Source organism: Gobio gobio, assembly GCF_949357685.1.
Source record: "Gobio gobio genome assembly, chromosome: 6".
Classification (NCBI taxonomy): Eukaryota; Metazoa; Chordata; class Actinopteri; order Cypriniformes; family Gobionidae; genus Gobio; species Gobio gobio.
Window position 1 is genome coordinate 55,825,283 of NC_137102.1, and position 22,136 is coordinate 55,847,418.

A 22,136-nucleotide genomic window follows, 5' to 3' on the forward strand; every position below is an offset into this window, starting at 1 on the left:
GGCAAACGAAGGGTGTGGACAAGACTTCCTGCAGAATTACTAACATATAAATGAAGGTAATAGGGATATGTTTTTTGTAGGATTCTTTGATGAATAGAAAGTTCAAAATAATATTTTAAATAGAAATCTTTTGTAACAATTTGAACAATTTAAGGTATGTTTGCTGAATACAATTATTACCCCAAACATTTGAATGTAAGTTTATCACGGTTTTGATTAGAAATATATTCACCGATCAGGCATCACATTATGACCGGTGAAGTGACTAACACTGATTATCTCTTCATCACGGCACCTGTTAGTGGGTGGGATATATTAGGCAGCAAGTGAACATTTTGTCCTCAAAGTTGATGTGTGAGAAGCAGGAAAAATGGGCAAGCGCAAGGATTTGAGCGAGTTTGACAAGGGCCAAATTGTGATGCTAGACGATCATCTCCAAAACATCTCCAAAACTGCAGCTCTTGTGGGGTGTTCCCGGTCTGCAGTGGTCAGTCTCTATCAAAAGTGCTCCAAGGAAGGAACAGTGGTGAACCGGCGACAGGGTCGAGGGCGGCCAAGGCTCATTGATGCACGTGGGGAGCGAAGGCTGGCCCGTGTGGTCCAATCAAACAGACGAGCTACTGGAGCTCAAATTGCTCAAGTTAATGCTGGTTCTGATAGAAAGGTGTCAGAATACACAGTTCATTGGGGGCAGTGAGGACTTGAGTGGGGACTTGAGCATCAGAACTGGACCACGGAGCAATTGAAGAAGGTAGCCTGGTCTGATGAAGCATGTTTTCTTTTACATCATGTGGATGGCCAGGTGTGTGTGTGTGTGTGTTGCTTACCTGGGGAACACATGGCACCAGGATGCACTATGGGAAGAAGGCAAGCCGACGGAGGCAGTGTGATGCTTTGCTTTGGGGGCAAAATCATACAGTCACTGCTGGAAAGGGTTCAAATATGCAAAAGATGCTGGAAAACTGTAGAATTTTCCGGACCTGTAGGATTTTTCTGAAGAACGTTCGTCAGTTTAACTGCTCAGGACAAACAAGAGACTCAAGAACAACCATCACAAAACAGAAAAACTGCCGTGGATCATTTTTATAAATTTTTTTTTTTTTCTATATGTAAACATCTTTTATGTAAAATATATTTAACTGGACAGTACTAAATAAAAAATAACATGCATTTCGTATGATCCCCTCTTATTTTGCTAAAATAATTAACATTTTGCAAGGGGTGTGTAAACTTTTGAGCAAAACTGTATTTTTTTTTCCTACTATGGAAGTCAATGGGGTCAAATGTTTGGTTACGCATATTCTTTAATCGTCTTTTGTGTTCAGCAGAAGAAATACATTCTTTCAGGTTTGGGTGAATAAATGATGACAGAATGTCCATCCAGAATGTGAGTGAACTATCCCTATAATCCCTTTTTATTTTACATCTAGAAAAATGTAATATTTCAACCCGCTAATGATAAATACTGTGGTAAATATTTAACATGTGTCTACATGTATAGTGATTTCTGCTCATCTGACATACTTCAGCATGTTGAAACACACTGATGTTCAGAGATTTGCCCTGCAGTGACAGTCCGGCCCTGTTCTTCATTCTTCAAACATCTTAAGCTTCACATGGGTTTAACCAGCTTAATGACTTATGTCTAGCAAATAATATTTATGTCCTCATCATGTTGTGATATTTATATAATGACTATATGATTCAGCAAAGAACCCTCTTTATTTTGTCCTGTTGTGATTGATTGCGATGAACATTATCCAGCTTTTTACATGGATACTTGATATATTACACAAATGCTTAAATAAATAGATGTGAAATTCTGCACTGAGATGAATTTATTTTACTATATGAAAAGAAACCCTTGTGAAAATAAGTGCACTTAAACGTATAGTGTATTTCAAATCTTAAGTCTATTTTTTTAATATTGCAGACAATATAATATTAATGAAATAAAGATAATGATCAATAAGTTATGATAGCATGTTTTTACATTGCTGTAACTCATCAAAATACGTTATGCAAGATTTTTAAGTCATTTAATGTAATTTAAGTTGAAATGACTTAAATGACATATTAAATCATTGTTTTAATAATATTATGTCATGCTTTAATATACGTTTTGATGATTATAATTTTTAACATGTTATGTAAAGTGTTATTTGAAATTCCATTTAAACATTTTAAATGCACTAACTAGCAACTTCATTATAAAAATATTTAAATACAAGTTTCAATAGAAATTGCATTAAAGTAGGTAAATTCCGGATAATTGGGACATTTGTTTCCAGATATTTCAGTGGCAAAAAGTGTCCCAAATGACCTGGATTAAGTGAAATATAGGGGAATTCAGGTTAATTTGGACACTTTTTACCACTGAAATGACTTTTTTTGGGAAAAAAATTCTCAATTATTCTGAATTGCGCCTATATTTTACTTTATCATAAATGCTTGTCAGTACATTTAGCAGTGTACTTTAAACATGTTTTAAACATAGTAGAAGTAATTATGAAATTGCGTTCTGAAGTTCAACTAAATGCATTGTGTATATTTAAACTATAATACATTTTCATTTAATTGTAAATTTGATTAAGTGTCTGAAAACATTACATTCATCTCTTTTTCAAAGTAGTATGCGTGTACTTATTCGCAAGGGAAGAGACCATGGAATCAGAAATGTGAAGCACAGTGATCGTTGCCAGCTTAGAGGTCACTGTACACTCTAAAAAAAAAAAGGTTCTATATTGCACCAAAAATGGTTCTTGGCTCGTAATCATAGGGGAACCTTTTTTAGTGCTATATAGCACCAATTTTGGTGCTTCAGTGGTTCTTCAGCGGTTCTTCAGAGGTTCTTCAGCGGTTCTTCAGTGGTTCTTCACCGGTTCTTTGACTAAGGTGCTATATAGCACCTCTGAAGAACCGCTGAACAACCACTGAAGCACCAAAATTGGTGCTATATAGCACTAAAAAAGGTTCCCCTATGATTACGAGCCTTTTTTTTTAGAGTGTACAAGCGTTGTATACTGCGTTTGACCAATCAGAATATGATATAAATGTTCAGCTGGGTTGGTAGGAGGTGCAGTGAGATCATGTGACCTGAATGAAAGGGCCGCACACTGATGAGTCCATGCTAACAGCTGCTGATGGGCTTGTTTTCTGATGCAGTTGTGTTTTTCTAATCTCCAGCATTGTCCTCATGGCTCGCTCTCTCCTGGGCTCAGTTACCATCTAACCTTTGACTTTGGTGATCATTATGCAAGCTTAGCTCTGGCTCTCATCTGCTGCTGTGCTGGAGTCTCTCACAGACTGACAGTGTTTCACACGGTATTTATCTGCAGCTCTTCCCCGCCTGAGCAGAATTAGCTACACCTCAAATTGTTATTTTCGTGCAAATCAAGTGAATAGATTTTTATTATCTTTTCATTACCTTGAGACCGGCTGTATTTTGCAACCCTAAAGTGAGTCCTATTGCATAAACGTCTGTTTTCTCTAGAACTTTTATCTGAACTTTGTCCAAATTGAAACTGCAATAAAATCATATTGAATAAAATGACACTAGCATTATAAATACAGGCCAGGGATGAGAATATAATCAGGTAAAAGATAAAAGGTCGTCGATTTTAACTAATGTGTTGAATTGTCTTCCCATAAAGGTATGTATATTTGTATACATATGTAGGGTATTTGTACCTATATGTCAAATTTAATCAATTAGGCCTACGTTTATTCATTTATTTTGTTAACTGTGTGTGTGTGTGTACCTGGTATTTCCTCCCTATATGTTAGGGAATGGTATACCAGTACATTTTGACCGTATGGGGACATTTTTGGCCCCCATGAGGAAAACAGCTTATAAATCAGACTAAATTATTATTTTTATTTATTTATTTATTTATTTGACAGGGACAGTGTACATTAATTGACATTGCTGCAAATGCACCAGAGTTAGCCAAAAGGCTATTTTTCATCCGTTGTCCCTGGACAGATCTTAAAATTGTCTACCTAAAAACACAATAAAAAAGATTACAGAGAACAATACAAATATAAAAAGCAGTAAAACAGATATAACTCTATAACTCTATTATTTTTAAAGTGTTTTGAAAAGGTAAAAATGCAGAAAGTTTTCTGTGATGTGTAGGTTTAGGGTTATGGGATAGAATATACAGTTTGTACAGTGGAAAAATCATTATGTCTATAAGAAGTCCCCTTAACCCTCTGGTCCTCTTCGTTTAGGGGTCACACTTGTCTCCTTCGCGGTCAGAAGTGACCGAAGCCTTAAAATGTCACTTTTTTTTTTCTTCAGGAAAACCAATGTAATATATTTTTGTATTTCTGCGTATTTCCCATTCATTTCCTATGTCTGTCATTTTTGACCGCGAAGGAGACAAGTGTGACTATGTTTTTATGACCCTTTAACATATCCGAATCATCTCCTTGATATTTTTTGTGTGTTCACATAGCTAATGCAACAAAAGTCTATCTAGTGAATCTATTCTTATATGTGTCTTTAAAACATCATATGGGTTTTGAAATGTCCTTCCTAATGACCTTGTAATAACATGACCGAATTAAAAGGATTTTCAATGTACCACACGGCGTGTTTACAGATTTGAAGGGTTTTTTTCCCCAACGCATGAAGATCCAGGTAAATTAGAGCGCCCTCACGTCACGTGTTGCCATGGTGACACGTAACGCGCCGCTGAGCACCTGACGCTTGGATCGGTGAGTTGTGGAAGCGTCTGTTCATCTAATAAAACATTCATCTAACAAAACAAAAAGGTATTTAAAAGTGTTTTAGATATGAAATAATACTATATTGCGTTTTCGTTGTCTGAACTTGTTTATATGTTAGGTTTCTGTCGCTATTTTACAGTCGAATTTCTGTGCTACACATTCACTGTTAGCCTAAATGTTTTTTTTCTTCAATTAGCCTACATGTTTATGCAGATACCGTTGGTTTTATATGTGTGTACAGCCTAGGTTAAAGCTCACGTTTCTGTTCCAGAGTTCGCCAACTGAAGCTGTTGTGTTGCAGTGAGCAGTGATGCGCTTCATCACGGGCACGCGCACGGACCGCCTCGCGCAGCCCAAACCAAACATGCTCAGATTCCCAGACAGGTGCGACACTCTGCGGTACACACGCACATTTCTTTATATAGCTGGGTATATGTCCTATATATGACCGTGTGTTTATATAGAACATCCCGGTGCCAAGTTTTCTAATGACATAACTTAGGCTACTTCACAAATAAAAATGTAAAATTGTATTAATTCAATTCAATCAAATACACATTTATTTGTATAGCGCTTTTCACAATACATATCGTTTCAAAGCAGCTTCACAAAAAATGTATGCGTCTACATTACAATTTAAAGAGATTTTTTTATCAGAGGAAACTGTGTCCAAGTTATGCATTTCAGAAATGTACATACAAAGCACACAGTTAGCTAAGAATGTATTATTATCACTTTTATCACACATAGGCTAAATTTCTGTGAATATAGGCAAAATGGGTGTTTTGTCATTTTTATGTGTACACATACACACACACGCACGCGCACGCACACACACACACACACACACACACACACTGCCCCTAAACCTACCCATCACAGGAATCTGCACAGTTTACTTTCTGTGCAAAAAAAAAACTCGTTCTGTATGATTTATAAGCATTTTGAAAAGTGAAGACATGGGTAACGTCCTCATATTTCACCCCCTTTTTGTAATACCTATGTCATACCTATGTCATTATACACATTTGTGTCCCGATATTTCACAAAAACATGCCCACACAACACACACACACACACACACACACACACATATATATATACATACATACATACATACATACATATACATACACACACACACACATACACACAAATACTGTATATTTACAAACTTTTATGTTGTATGTTATTAATCGTGGTTAATCGATTTGACAGCACCATATACAGTATGTTATGATGCTGATGAAAATTCTACTTTGCATCACAGAAATAAATTATATTTCAAAATATATTAAAATAGAAAACCATTATTTTTGATACAGAATAAATGCAGGCTTGATGAGCAGAAGAGACTTCTTTCAAATAATAGTAATGCTTTCACCGGAACTGTACTATGTGTGTGTATAGATAGATAGATAGATAGATAGATAGATTAGATAGATAGATAGATAGATAGATAGATAGATAGATAGATAGATAGATAGATAGATAGATAGATAGATAGATAGATAGATAGATAGATAGATAGATAGATAGATAGATAGATAGATAGATAGATAGATAGATAGATAGATAGATTTATGTATACACCTATACCATTGCTCAAGGAAGCTTTACAAAATAGATACACAAAGAAAAAGATAAAAGCAATAGGTAATAATATAACACAATAGATAGTAATGACAGACAATATACGCAGAGAAGTAGGATATTACAAAATAGAAGATTAAAGCAAAGATACAAGATAGTAAATAGGCATTCATACGGGTAGCACACAGCAGCAGAATCATGTAAAAAGAAATACAGGACACAACTTAAGAATGACAAAATTCAGAGAACAAATTTTCTGAGTATAGGGATTTGAACTCAGAAATATTAATGCAGCAGAGTGACCGGCAGAGGAGATTCTATAGTTAGGGTGCAATAACACTAAATGCAGAGGGACAGAGAGAAGGCCAGATTCAGATGGCCGAAGTGATCGGATGTTGGGGAGGAGCAAAATACAGAGATAGCTTTTGGAACCAAGACATGCATGATTTGAAAGTGAGGAGCAGTATTTTGTACTTGATACAAGTCAGTGGAGATTGAACAGGATAGGGGTGATATGGGCAGAACTTGGTGTGGGTGAGTAAACTTGCAGCAGAGTTTTGAATATATTGCAGTCTGGCAATGGAGCAGGTAAAAGGGCATTACAGTAGTCAAGACAGGAAAAAACAACATCAATGAATGGATGGAGCTTGCCAATGTGATGTAAGTGAAACAATGCAGATCTGGTGCTAGTTGAGCCTCAAAGGGGAGAGATGATTCAAATATAACACCAGGATTTTTCTTTACAGTACTTGATGGTTCAATGAGAGTACCAGCAATCTCAGTAACAGGCAAAGTCAGTATGCATTTTGCTTGTAAGTGATGGGGTTCCAGTAAAAAGGATTTCAGCGTTGTCCATGTTTAGTTACAGGAAGTTGGAGTCTAGTCATTCTTTTATCTCAGTCACACAAGTGGAGATTTGATCAATTTGAGTAGATAGAGCAGGCTTACACATAGTGTGTATCTGGATTTCACCAGCTAATGATAATTAAAACCATATTGATGTAAGATCTGACCCAGAGGTAGTATGTAAATGATGGACCAAGGGAGGACACCTTGCTTCAGGGGGACAGTCTGAGATCTGAAATGTAAAATTGTCTATCAGAGAGATAGGAGGGAAACCAAGAAAGAGCAACATCGGAAATACCCACATCCAAGAGGTGAGAAATAAGTAAATCATGGTAGACGGTATCTAAGGTCGAGTAGTAGAAGTATAGAGCAAGAACCGGAGTCACCAGAAAGTAGTAGGACATTTGAAGCTGGGAGGCAACAGTTCCAGTAATTTGGCAATAAATGGTAGACTTGTTGTGAATATTTAGATCTGGTGACTTTGTTCATACATTTTTTCCCACCTGTAGTGGGAAATCTAGTCTCCTTCAGATAAAAGTTGATATATGTCACATATTTACAATATTTGGAGTGGACATATTTAAAGCTTATTATGTTTATGTTGAAATGTTATTAAATACATTTTTCATAATCTGTCTTTTAATGTTTGTATCCCCCAGGATACGTCACCCCGTTGGGGGTATAAATTCACTGAAAAAAGAATGCTTGTTTGGCAATGCGTTGAAACATTTTAGAAATTATTTTTTATTTTTCATAACTTGAACTAAACATTCTTTGAAAAATTATTTTGAACAATATTTATAATGCCTTTTTATGAATATATTAGCCTACTGTATCATATTTAATACGCACATTTCTAGGGCCAAATGAACAATATGACCAAAACTTTGCTGAGAAACCGCTTGTACACAATCTACTTCATGCCTTCTGCCCTCTGATTGATAGTTCATACTTTTTAATCAAATAAAGTCTTTTTTGCTCATAAATCTTTAATGATTTGTATAAAGTAAATGTAAAATAAGCATTGACGGTAATGAAACTTGGGTTTGCATTATTTTGTCATGTTAAAAATGGTAAATGTCAAATATGACACAACAGGCTTTTGGGGAACATTTTCCTTCTCTCAATATCATTGATTGCATATATGAGCCATAAATCCCACACAAACATTCTTTTTTCAGTGAATTTACATTCCCAAAGGGGCGACGTATCCTGGGGGATACAAACATTAAAATAATGTTTTTTCAAGATTTAAAAAGAAAAATCATGACATTTTATTATTTGTATCCTAATAAGAAAAATATAGCAATACATTACATTTCTAATGTCTTTTTATGGTCTTGCCCTTTTTAAAGTTAAACCTACCCAATACCTAAACTTAAAGGGATGGTTCACCCAAAAATGATTTTTTTCCCCTCATAATTTACTCATGTTGTTCCAAACCTGTATGAGTTTCTTCTGTTGAACACAAAAGAAGATGTGTTGAAGAATGTTCCAGACAGTTGACTGTAGCCATTGACTTCCATAGTATTTGGATCAATGGATGCAGTCAACTGTTTGATTACAAACATTCTTTAAATGATCTTCTTTTGTGTTCAACAACATGAGGTTGATTAAATGACACAATTTTTATTTTTGGGTGAACTATCCCTTTATCAACTACTAGTATTTAGGAGTTTACTGAGGCAAAAGTCGTAGTTATTTAATAGTGAGAATTGGACCCTATCTAAAGTGTGACCAAATATTTAAAAATTGATACATAATGAGTAATAATTCAGAAAATGGAAAAGAAAATCTTACTCTGCTTTGAAATGTCACTTGAAAATATGATATAAGATATACAAGGACTTAAATATGTGGCAACATCCTGTCCCAGGAGGATAAAGACTGTCATTCTCTCACATGATCAAAACCTCTGTGCTTGACCTAGTTTTTTTTACATGAACCGGTGTGTTTGCCCACAAGGGGGCTCTACAGCAGCAGATAACTCTGGCTTCTCTTTGTGAATTATTCATGCTTTCGCATTAACTTGTCTCTGCCGTATTCCCGTCCATGTCTGGAGTAGTAATATTGCAGTGACATTGAGCCCAACAATAGTTTTGGAAATGTAAAAATAAAGGTTCCAAAAGGTTCACCAAAGAACCTTTCAGTGAACAGTTCATAAAAGAACCATTTTTTCGTAGTGTGAAGAATATTTTATAATCTAAAGATCCTGTTCACACTATAAAGAACCTTTTGTGCATTGAAAAGGTTCCATGCATGCATGTTAAAGGTTCTTCATTGAACATCACTGCGAATGCCTTGATTTTTTTTGTGTAAGATGAAAAACCAGCAGCTAAATGTATTCAAACCACCCATTTATCTTTGTGTTTTGCTGCAATTATTATTTTGCCTTCTTTTAATATAATTTAGGCACTCAGTATACTGGCTTGATGAACTACCAACCAGGTCAAAGAACATCTCCACAACTGCCTTTGGTATGAGAATCACTTCATTTACAGAATGCCTTGATGCGTTATGAAAATGTTCCTTCCATCCGATTAACTTCAGAGTGGTCAAAAAAATCGTAATGAACGTGAGGTTGCAAATCTGGCACCTCTTTTGCTTTACTTAAACATTTCAGTCAGGACTTTTTTTTTTACAATGTGAAAGTTTACAACCTGTATGCTCTGTGTATATCGAAAATACTTTTCGACTTTTCGAGGAAAGATGTTCATTTAAAAAGGTAATTGAAATTGTCTCCACAGAACTGAGTCCTCGCTTGGAGCAGCTCGCCCAGAGCAAACAATCAAGCCGTTTCTTTAAGGAGAGCAGGTGACCAATGCTATTTCCATTAAAACTACTTAATATAAAGCAATTCTTAAAGAAATATAGTCACCACACATGGCTATATACAGTGGGGCAAAAAAGTATTTATTCAGCCACCAATTGTGCAAGTTCTCCCAGTTTAAAAGATGAGAGAGGTCATTTTCATCAAAGGTACACTTCAACTATGAGAGACAGAATGAAAAAAAAAAATCCAGAAAATCATATTGTCTGATCTTTAAAGAATTTATTTGCAAATTATGGTGGAAAATAAGTATTTGGTCACCTACGAAAAAGCAAGATTTCTAGCTCTCACAGACCTGTAACTTCTTCTTTAAGAGGCTCTTCTGTCCTCCACTCATTACCTGTATTACAGTTTTTCTCAGTCGCTTTGGTACATTTCTCGAATCATCCTCGACATTTGCAAAACAGTAAGTGCATTTCTCAAAACAATTCGTACAAATAGCAAAACACCATGGATTACCTGCAAAAGCCAGTCTCTTGCTCAAAATCCTTAGTTCATCTCTCAAAAGTAAATATATGTGTCAATGAACATGTCAGTGCCATCAGAATGACAAGTCCTTGTGTCATTGTGTATGAATAAGACAGTCAAATTGCTTAGTCATATTGTCAATATAATTGTACTCTGGAGTTATGTTCTGATGTAAATATGGCTAAAATTTTGATGACAATTATTGTAAATTGTAGGTTACACCTTAGTGTATGTGGGAGTTTGAATGCAAGAGACTGGACAAGATTCACATTTATGCTTTTACTGTTTGTACTGTAATTTGTTGACAGACCATGTCATTGCGATACAGAAAGGAAAAGACAGCACTGCGTAGCACAAAGAAAAAAACCCCCAGAAAAACAAAAGTAGAAATGTGAACGTCTAACGGAAATGTATAGAAATATGCTTGACATTTTATGACAACTTGTTCAACCATTTTGCATGTAAAGACTTATGCTATGAACTAATGCCTAAATGTTGTGGGGGGGTAAGACTATTCAACAGAGACCCATTATAATACATTTTGATCAACATGACATAAGCAACTGATAATGTAGGAAACAGCAGATAATTGTACATAATCATTTGCATGGATGTACACAAGCATTTGCAACTTGTTCAAAGAAATGAGAAACTGCTTTTTTGATGTGCACAAGTGACACAATGATGTGAAGATTGAACAGGAAGCTTTGAGAATTTCAATTCTGATCTGAGAAATGTACCAAAGTGACTGAGAAAAACTGTAATGGCACCTGTTTGAACTCGTTGTCAGTATAAAAGACACTTGTCCACAACCTCAAACAGTCAGACTCCAAACTCCACTATGGCCAAGACCAAAGAGCTGTCAAAGGACACCAGAAACAAAATTGTAGACCTGCACCAGGCTGGGAAGACTGAATCTGCAATAGGTAAGCAGCTTGGTGTGAAGAAATCAACTGTGGGAGCAATTGTTAGAAAATAGAAGACATACAAGACCACTGATAATCTCCCTCGATCTGGGGCTCCACGCAAGATCTCACCCCGTGGGGTCAAAATGATCACAAGAACGGTGAGCAAAAATCCCAGAACCACACGGGGGACCTAGTGAATGACCTGCAGAGAGCTGGGAACAAAGTAACAAAGGCTACCATTAGTAACACACTACGCCGCCAGGGACTCAAATCCTGCAGTGCCAGACGTGTCCTCCTGCTTAAGCCATTACATGTCCGGGCCCGTCTGAAGTTTGCTAGGGAGCATTTGGATGATCCAGAAGAGGATTGGGAGAATGTCATATGGTCAGATGAAACCAAAATATAACTTTTTGGTAAAAACTCAACTTGTCGTGTTCGGAGGAGAAAGTATGCTGAGTTGCATCCAAAGAACACCATACCTACTGTGTAGCATGGGGGTGGAAACATCATGCTTTGGGGCTGTTTTTCTGCAAAGGTAAAAACCTCCTTCCATCAGCAAGGGTATTGAAGATGAAACGTGGCTGGGTCTTTCAGCATGACAATGATCCTAAACACACCGCCCGGGCAAGGAAGGAGTGGCTTCGTAAGAAGCATTTCAAGGTCCTGGAGTGGCCTAGCCAGTCTCCAGATCTCAACCCCATAGAAAATCTTTGGAGGGAGTTGAAAATCCGTGTTGCCCAGCGGTAGCCCCAAAACATCACTGCTCTAGAGGAGATCTGCATAGAGGAATGGGCCAAGCTACAGCAAAAGTGTGTAAAAACCTTGTGGAGACTTACAGAACACGTTTGACCTCTGTCATTGCCAACAAAGGGTATATAACAAAGAATTGAGATGATTTTTTTTTTCTCATTCTATTTCTCATAGTTGAAGTGTACATATGATGAAAATGACAGGCCTCTCTCTTTTTAAGTGGGAGAACTTGCACAATTGGTGGCTGACTAAATACTTTTTTGCCCCACTGTAAATGCATTTGAACTTAAATACATTAGCATAACAAGCTATTTCAATTAGACTGTCCTGTTATACAATATACAGTATAGACTAACACATTTTAAGTTATAGAAATTTTCAAGGAAAAGTATGTGAACCGCTGGCAGAATCTGTGAAAATGTGAATAATTTTAACAAAATAAGAGAGATCATACAAAATGCATGTTATTTTTTATTTAGTGCTGTCCTGAATAATATATTTTACATACAAGATGTTTGCATATAGTCCACAAGACAAAAAAAAGCTGAATTTATAGAAATGCCCCCTTTCAAAAGTTTACATACCATTGATTATTGATTATAAAATATCTTATTCAGGACAGTTCTAAATAAAAAAAATAAAATGCATTTTGTATGATCTCTCTTATTTTGTTAAAAGTGGTTCACATACTTTTTCTTGCAACTGTATATGCATGTTTTAATATAATTTCCATTCATTCTTAAACATTTTTTTAAATGAATGTATATATGGAGTTTTTATAGCCACCTAAACATTTTCACATACACACTACACACCCCAGCCTTCATTAATGCGACAGATGATGAGAGTTAAGCTCATGTTCATTCCATCTGATCTTTGTTCATGTTCATTCATTTCACTTCCACAATATCCCATGATTCATATCTCATAATTTCAGTTTCCATTTAGACTTTAATCACGCAGGCCGTCAGCAGCACAGATACTGACGTCTTCATGCAATAACGGCTCTCCCACTCACTGTCCTCATGGTTTCATTCAAACGCTAAACTCAGTCCCAAAGCTCATCGCAGGGCTTTCATTGGCTGTGTTCTCAACTGATGATCGCATCTGTAATTAGTTGATAAGCAAATATGAATCCAGCTCTCACAGGTGTCATCTAGTTGATTTGAAGAAAAGTAGGAGGCTAGAAGATAATGATCATGATTCAAAGCAGAAAAATAAAATGTGAAACAGAAAACATAATGCAGCAACAAACATTTTCACAGGAAATGGAAGGTCAAGTTGACTGCATTGCCTTGCATTCTGCACAGTGTTCTCTGATCAGATCTTATATTGCTCATTTGGTAATGTAGTAGGTCATCTAGCAAATTTTTTTGCATATAGAGAATTTGCATACTATCTATGCACGCTATACTGCAGAAATAGTATTAGGCAGCATGCTATTCTTAACATAGCTCATATGTCTGTCTTTACAGAAGGTCACCGGAGTGGACGGTTAGTGCAGCAGCACTAAAAGCATGTCCTTCTCAAAGAGTGTGTTCACTGGCTCTGCCTCGTGTGCCTGTTGATGGATGGCAGCCTGATCGCCCCCTTCTGGCCCCTGTGAGTAAATACACTACATCTTACAATTTGAGATCAGTTCTGCACTCCTTTTAGACAAAATATTAGATAGATAGATAGATAGATAGATAGATAGATAGATAGATAGATAGATAGATAGATAGATAGATAGATAGATAGATAGATAGATAGATAGATAGATAGATAGATAGATAGATAGATAGATAGATAGATAGATAGATAGATAGATAGATAGATAGATAGATAGATTAAACAGATAGATAGATTAAACAGACAGACAGACAGACAGACAGATCTATCTATCTATCATGAAAGTGCATATCTATTGCACAAATTGTATTTATTGTGCAATGTTTATGCCAAAACTAATTTTTGCGTGCATATGAAACGCAGTTTTCACGTGCATATGATGTGCACTTTATGGCGTGTAATATGCACGTAACCCACACTAATCCTACCCAAGGGGTTTACAGTGCATATCATATGCTCGCACAAACACATTTTTTCCGTATAAATTGCATGATAAATACAATAATACAATTCGTGCTATAGATATGCACTTTCATGAGATCATGTTGGTCTGTCTGTCTCTCTGTAGATGTCTGTCTGTCTGTCTGTCTGTCTAGAAAGAAAGAAAGAAAGAAAGAAAGAAAGAAAGAAAGAAAGAAAGAAAGAAAGAAAGAAAGAAAGAAAGAAAGAAAGAAAGAAAGAAAGAAAGAAAGAAAGAAAGAAAGAAAGAAAGAAAAAATTAAAACCAATTCAGAGTATTTTAGTCTGGTGGTAAAATATACAAAAAGTATGGTGCATGTTTCAATCTTCATGCGTGGAAAAATCCTACAATTGTCATGTCTTTAAAGTAAACTAAAGCATATTAGTTATTTTAAAATGGCAAGGTAGTGTCAAGAAGTATTAAAAGGGTGATTTTTTTCCCCCTCAATAAGTGGTTTATAACCTTTATCAGCATCAATAGCTGCACCCAAACACTTCCCGTGGTTACGCATGAGTGTTTCTCGCCTCTCTGGAGGAAGTTCCACTCCTCAGAAGAACTGCTTCAGCTCGGTGTCATGCAGGCCTTTTCCACTCAAAGATTGCGTAAATGAAACCTTGAACACCACAGACAAGATCGTCCAACCACATACAAAATTCAGGAGCAAAGACTTTGTTAATGAAAATTAATGAAGTTACATCTTTTGATTTTAGAAATGTATTAGGTATTTTTTTATTTAACATTGACTAAGAATAATAAATGTTTAAGAAGTGCTTTTCATGGTTAATTCAACCGATGTATGTAACCATGTTACAAATGTTACCACATGTTACATGTTATATAATGGGGGAAAATATGATTTAAATATGATTTATTAATTATTAATTAAAAGATGTTTGGATTAAAATATCCCAAAAACACTAGAACAATGTTACATGGAAAGCGCTATACAAATAAATGTGATGTGATAAATGTGAATTGAATGTTATATATTTTGTTGACTTGTGTACTTCCATTATCTCAAATGTTTCCAAGAATGTTTAAATCCAGAGAAATAAGCAATTTTAACCAGGACACGGACTGTGTCCGTGCGTCGCCAATCAGTGACATCGCTTTTTACAATGCTGATTGTTTCAAAGCAGCTTCACGTGTTAAACAGGAAAATAATGCAACAGAATTTGATTCGGCTGTACAGCCGCTCTGGAGAAAACGGTGATGTCCTCCAGCTCAGTTCAATTATCATATAGTGACAATGAGGGCAGATCAGTAATAAAGTTGAACATTTATTTGAATATTTAGTTGAATATTTGAATATACATCATTCCCGCATTACCCTCGATTTCTGGTTTTATTTTGTAGAAACCACGGAAACACCAAAGATGCTTTAATATATTGTGTTTTATTAGACAGTTGAGCAACAGTTTGGAGACATTCATCGACAGAAAACTAATCATTGTTATAAAGCTCAACACAGTTAGTCTTATTGTTTAAATCTGGTTTTCTTGATTTACAGCGAGTACCATGTTTTACCATGCCCAATATGGATCTAGCTCACTGCAGTGTGAACCAGTGTCTCATAGTAAAACAGCGCTGCGTTACCCCACATACACATGAGCGGAAGAAATGGAAGCGCTCGTCTGCAGAAGAAAAAAAGCTCCGCTGCTCTCGAGCCGTGTGTCACGCTTATCTCTCATTAGCAATCACTCCAGCGGCCTCGTTCAGCCCCACCCTGCTTCATACTACAGTAACGGTAAAAAGGGTTAATACATATTATTAACCCATTTGTGCCCAAATTTTTCTGAATGGTTTCATGCATAATAGTGTCCTATGTTAGCCTGGATGCCAGCCGAATTTAGCCCCGCCCACAAAATGTTTTGCTCGGGCAATTCGGTCTGGACTCACTCCATAGAGGAGGAATTATGCCCGAACAGAAACTGTTCGGACCAATGAAATTGTCAGGGCGGGCTTTAGACGATGATGGACAGATGATCAACAGTAACGTAATCATCCACGTCATCGAAGGCTCTTGGGTTGAATTTGCTCTTATCCTAAACGGAGAACTTGTTCGTATATGCGTTCACCTTCACTATTTCTCTCAGAAACGATGATCGTGTTGGTAAGTACTCTGTGTATCCTTAAATTATTTTATTACTGCCAAAGATCGTTTACACTCATGTTTTTCTTGTAACGTTACTTAATCATGCGTGCGTGCAGACAGGGTTTCCAAGTGTTTTTGCAATGTCGCGCACAATTGCTACTCAAAACGTTTGGTTGGCAAAATATGTTATTTTGGCAAGGTTGCCTGCTAAAATTCGCATTCCTGGGTTTATATAATCACATAATTGGGGTCGCTTCAACCCGCGGACATGGAGAAAAACACGGACTTGGTAACAGTGCAGTTGAGTTCTGTTGACATTTGACAGCTAACGTTATGCGTCGCTCCGTTGCTCTGATTGGTTGTGGGTCTATCCAATTGAGGTCTTTCCTGGCTCGGTTGAAACACGCCCCATAATCAAAGCTCAATGGAGCGGTACCAGACTCAAATTCTGACTAGAATTGAGTATGGCCACGCCAGGCTAGTCCTATGTGAACATGTTCTGCATTTATTTTCCCCAGGTTTTAGTTTTTTTCTGAAAATCGTATTTGAAAGTTGCCCGACTTGGCAAATATGTTGTATGCAGCCCTTCAATGTCAAATTTGACTAGGAGGAGAACATTTGGCATCTAATACAAATTAACTGTTTTCAACAGATCAATTAGCCTGACGTCGTCATACTCAATTCTAGTCAGAATATGAGTCTGAAACTGCTCCGTTGGGCTGTGATTATGGGGCGTGTTTCAACCGAACCAGGAAAGACCTCAATTGGATAGACCTACAACCAATCAGAGCAACGGAGCGACGCGTAACGTTAGTTGTCAAATGTCAACAGAACTCAACAGCACTGTGTTGCCATGTCCGCGGGTTGAAGCAACCCCAATTATGTGATATACAGACCCAGGAATGCGATTTTTAGCTGCCAGCCCTGCCAAAATAACACATATTTTATCCCCCAAATGCCTTTTTTCCCGGAGAACCCCCCTGGAAAGCTATTGGGCTTGTTTTTGGTTAGTTTTGAGGAACGTTCGCAATTGGGCGGGTTTTGTTGTAAAAACTTGGCAACCCTGTCTGCACGCACGCTGGAATAAATAGTCTAACGTTAGAAGAAAAAGATTAGTATAAACGATCTTTGCCGGTGTTGTAAAAAAAAAACATTTAAGGATACACAGAGTAACGTTACTTACCAACACGACCATCATTTCTGAGAGAAATAGTAAAGGTGAATGCATATAGGAACAAGTTCTCCGTTTAGGATTAGAACAAACTCAACCCAAGTGCCTTTGATGACGTGGATGATTACGTTACTGTTTATCATCTGTCCATCATCGTCTAAACCCGCCCTGACAATTTCATTGGTTTGAACAGTTTCTGTTCGGGCATAATTACTCCTCTACCGATCAAGTCCAGACCGAACTGCCCGAGTAAAAATGTTGTGGGCGGGGCTAAGTTCGGCTGGCATCCAGGCTACAGATCAATCTTTATTCATAAACGAATTTATTGTGTATAAAAGTCGAAGAATGTTCGATGCAAACTCAAAAAAGCTGCATCTATTTTATAATCTGTTGAATATGAAAATACAACAAACAACAAATACATTTGTCTTAAAGTGGTGGAACATAGTGCAGAACAAAGTGCAGCCATTAAGTTGCCCTAACAGGGCATTGTGTATCAAAAAGTTAAATGAAAATAAATTAATATAATGACGAAAAAATATAACAAAAATAAAGAAATAAAGAAATAGTCCCATAGTATTCAATGGCTGACTGTAATAGGTGATTTCATATAATAATGTAAATGTAAACTCATTACTTGTCTGGATTTCCACATTATAATGGAATTATAAGCTACTAGTCATAAAAAGAATGAGGGTCCTTGACCGATTAGAATAAAACGCATCCATTCCAAACTGGATGAAGGGTCCTCAATATTTTGGCCCTTACCAGACATAATATCATAAAATATTATATTTTTCTACTTATATATTAAGGTCTACTGTACAGTAGAGCTGTCAGTTAAAGTGTTAAGTTATGTTTTAGGTGGGATATTATGAAAGCAAAAAGCCCTAAAGACCAAAAACCTTGATTTATTAACCTGTTAACACATATAATGGGGAAATGGGGTATACTGTTACAAGGCATTTGCCCACCGGCAACTATAGTTGCCGCTTAGACTTTTGACTAAGTGTACAAAAAACTATAAATTTGTTGTAAGAATTGTTTTGTTTGGATTATTCTAGAGACCTTCACGATTTTATATATATATATATATATATATAGGGTTTGCCTTCGTTATGCTTCCTGGAAGTAGGGGTAGGAAGTTGGCAGCCTCATGTGACAGGAAGGAAGTTAATACCTTTTTTTTTCTCTTGAAATCCTTTATTTGGTTGTTTGCTTGCATGTCATTGAGATTAAAAACATGGATAATATCTAGAAAAATACTTACAAAAGGAAAATGACAACTATACACTGCGGCAACTATAGTTGCCGGTGGGCTTTCTTTCACCTGTAGAGGTGAAAATAACAACTCCCATAATTCAGTGAAATCAAGGCGTCATCTAGCTATGCCTTTGTTTTAAATTACTAGTGGCGAAATGTACTTATTGTGCCTTTAAAGAGGACCTATTACACCCTTTTACAAAGTCTTGATTTTGTTTTTTTTGGGTCTACTGGAACAGGCCTTTTTTTTGCATATGCCTTTGGTGGGAACTATTTTAATGAGGAATATTGTGACATGTTCGTTCCTGGAAGAAAACTCAAAATTACAATGGAGGCATTTCAGGGAGTTCAGAAACAGTGACACTAATATAGAAAAGAACTCCTGCTGGAGTAACTTTGTGCTTTGTAACTTGGCAGATCTTTTTCATGCTCAAACAGCAACAGTACACACTAAAGAAACATGAACATGTAAAAAAGCATAATGTGTCCTCTTTAAACTCAAGAAACGAGATCTCCAGTAGTAGTGGGAAGTTCGGATCATTTTACTGACTCGGATCTTTGAATCTCGTTCAGCAAAATGAACGAATATTTTTTCAAGTCATTTCGTTAATTTCAGCAGAATCTAATTAAAATGTTACATGTTACATTTTTCAACACATTTACTACTTTTGGAATAAAAAATAAACTACAAGCTAATGCAGCCATGGCCAAACTTTGAGAAAGAAATGATTTAATTAATTGCTATAGCTTGCTTCAGGCTATGTATGCAGTCTGTTCGTTCACCTCACCTCCCGATGCAAATCGTTCTTTCTTTTGTCACCGTGACAGCCTCCTATGTAAATTAATACATGCGTCCGGAAACAGAAAAGATTAGTTCATCTTTCGAGTCTCGGGTCATTCGTTCATCAAGTCCCAGCCCCATAGACAAAGCATTGCAGTCACCGGAAACAGAAAAGATTAGTTCATCTCTCGAGTCTTCTTGTTCGAGTCGTTCGTTCAAGTCTCCATAGGCTGAATGCAGAAACAGAAATGATTAGTTCATCTCTCGAGTCTCGTTCTTTTTTCACGTGACCGCTTCCCGGTTCAGTGTCTCGCAACATATACAGTCGAAATTATAAAAAAATGTACATAATAAACGTTTGTTCCATTCTGACCAACCCAATCTGTCCAGGCTTCATAGGAAAATAAATGATTATACTAGCTAAAAAACTGAAATAAACAAACAAAAAAACGACGCACTTGTTTGTAAGAAAGGTTGTGAATTAACTCATTTCTGTATCCAACACGGCTGTCACGTCACGTGACAAAAGAACAAGACTTGAGCTGTTTCTGCATTCAGCCAATGGGGACTTGAACGAACAACTCGAACGAGAAGACTCGAGAGATGAACTAATCTTTTCTGTTTCCGGTGACTGCATAGCCTTGCCTATGGGGCTGGGACTTGATGAACGAATGACTCCAACCGAGACTCGAGAGATGAACTAATCATTTCTGTTTCCTGTACAGAACATATGGGAGGTTGCGCATGAGCAGTCAACACAAAATGAACGAATCGCTGTCTGAGACAACTCGTTGTTCTCGAGTCATATTAAAGATTCGTTCAAAATGAACGACACATCACTAATCTCACAAAGCAGGATCTGGCGGTGGTCATATCTTCTAATGTTCATCATCAGTGCTCTCCTGGTTTCTTAGAATTATTGGGGGTGTTGCTCTGTGTTACAGTTTTAAAGTGTTGCATCAGATTTGTAGGGAAGCCCTCAAGCACATTCTGTAGAATGGGTGTTCACGTTTTTAATCCATGACACATAAGGATTCTTGTGCCTTTACAGTTGAGTGTTGCAGTTAAAACTGCCAAGCCAAGTCCAAGGATATGGCATTTAGCACAACCGAAGCGAGCGAAGATGGTGTTGACTCAAGCACCAAGCATTGATTCAAGCACCCACACGTTTGGCGTTCCGACCCCACCCTCCTCACGAATACTGCAGCTGGCCTGTGAGTCCGTATCACCACGTTTGGAGAGCTTTGAATAGTCATTTTCTGTTTATCTCTCTCACGGTTTTCCACTCTCAGCTCCTAAGCAGGTTCATGCACAGCACACTCTCGCCAGGCCGGTCTCTTGGCCGCTTCCAGATCGTGTGCTGAAGGCTGTAGCCAGCGAGAGTCTGAAGACGTTGGCTCGACCCAAGACACGCCAGGCCCTGTTCGAGGGGTACGACCCCTACCGGGTCAGTCCTGCCGCCCGGGCCGCCACGGCCTCCCCCAGACTGCTGGAGCTGTCTTTACCCTTGCCACGCAAATGTAAAGGCCAATAAACCATCATCCCTCCATCTTTAGTGAGGCAGGTTTTTTTTATTTACACTACCAGTCAAAGGTTTGGCATAATTAAGATTTTTTTATGTTTGTTTTTTTTTAAAGTCGCATTTATTTGATTAAATAAATAAAAAACAGTAAAACGTGTAATATTGTGAAATATGATTACTATTTAAAATAACTGTTTTCTGTGAATATATTTTAAAATGTAATTTATTCCTGTGATGCAAATTCATTCATCACTCCAGTCTTCAGTGTCACACGATCCTTCAGAAATCATTCTAATATGCTCATTTGCTGCTCAAATATTATCAGTTATTATTGGTTCTCAATTATTAATAATGGTTCTTATTATCAATGCTGAAAACAGTTTTTGCCACTTAATATTTTTGTGGATAATCATGATTTAATTTTTTACATTCTAAATGTTTTTACTGTCACTTTCATCAGTTTAATGCATTCTTAAAAGTAGTCTTTTTTTTTCTTTTTTTTTTACACCAAACTATTGAATTGTAGTGGATCACGGTTTCCACAAAAATATGAAGCAGAACAACTGTTTTTAACTGATAATAATCAGAAATGTTTCTTGAGCAGCAAATCATATCAGAATGATTTCTGAAGGATCATACGACACTGAAGACTGGAGTAATGATGCTGAAAATTCCACTTTGATCACAGGAAAAATTTGCATTTTAAAATATATTACAATAGAAAACTGAAAATTTTAAACTATAATAATAATTCAGTGTTTTTGATCAAATAAATGCAGTCCTGGTGAGCAGAAGAGACTTATGTTAGTTAGGGTTTGTTGTTTCTAAAATACGGACGTTCAAGCATGCATTTTCAAAAAGATTTTGAAGGCAACATGAAATGTCTTCATTTGAGGGAAATTATATGTTTTGCTCAATGACATGTTACTGCAAATCTGAAATTGCTACTGAAGCCTTCAGGCAAGCATAAAGCATGACAGGTTATATTTACCTGTTCTGCGTTCACTGTTAAAGATCACAGAAGGAATGAAGAGCATCAGGTTCATCTGTCAATATAAAAAGTTGTGAATATAACAAATCCAAAGCTCTGTATCAAAGGTCTAA

General features: G+C 36.8%; 1 protein-coding gene across 1 annotated transcript; it reads left to right on the forward strand.

Moving 5' to 3' along the window:
• Positions 1-5,044: 5,044 nt before the first annotated feature.
• On the forward strand, positions 5,045-21,044 carry spmap2 (sperm microtubule associated protein 2; the record flags this gene model as incomplete). The annotated part of the gene is made up of 6 exons (XM_079820512.1): positions 5,045-5,118; positions 9,586-9,650; positions 9,921-9,987; positions 13,605-13,731; positions 20,562-20,724; positions 20,803-21,044. The coding sequence occupies 6 exons, from the start codon at positions 5,045-5,047 to the stop codon at positions 21,042-21,044; spliced, it is 738 nt and encodes a 245-aa protein (XP_079676638.1).
• Between the last annotated feature and the right edge of the window lie 1,092 nt (positions 21,045-22,136).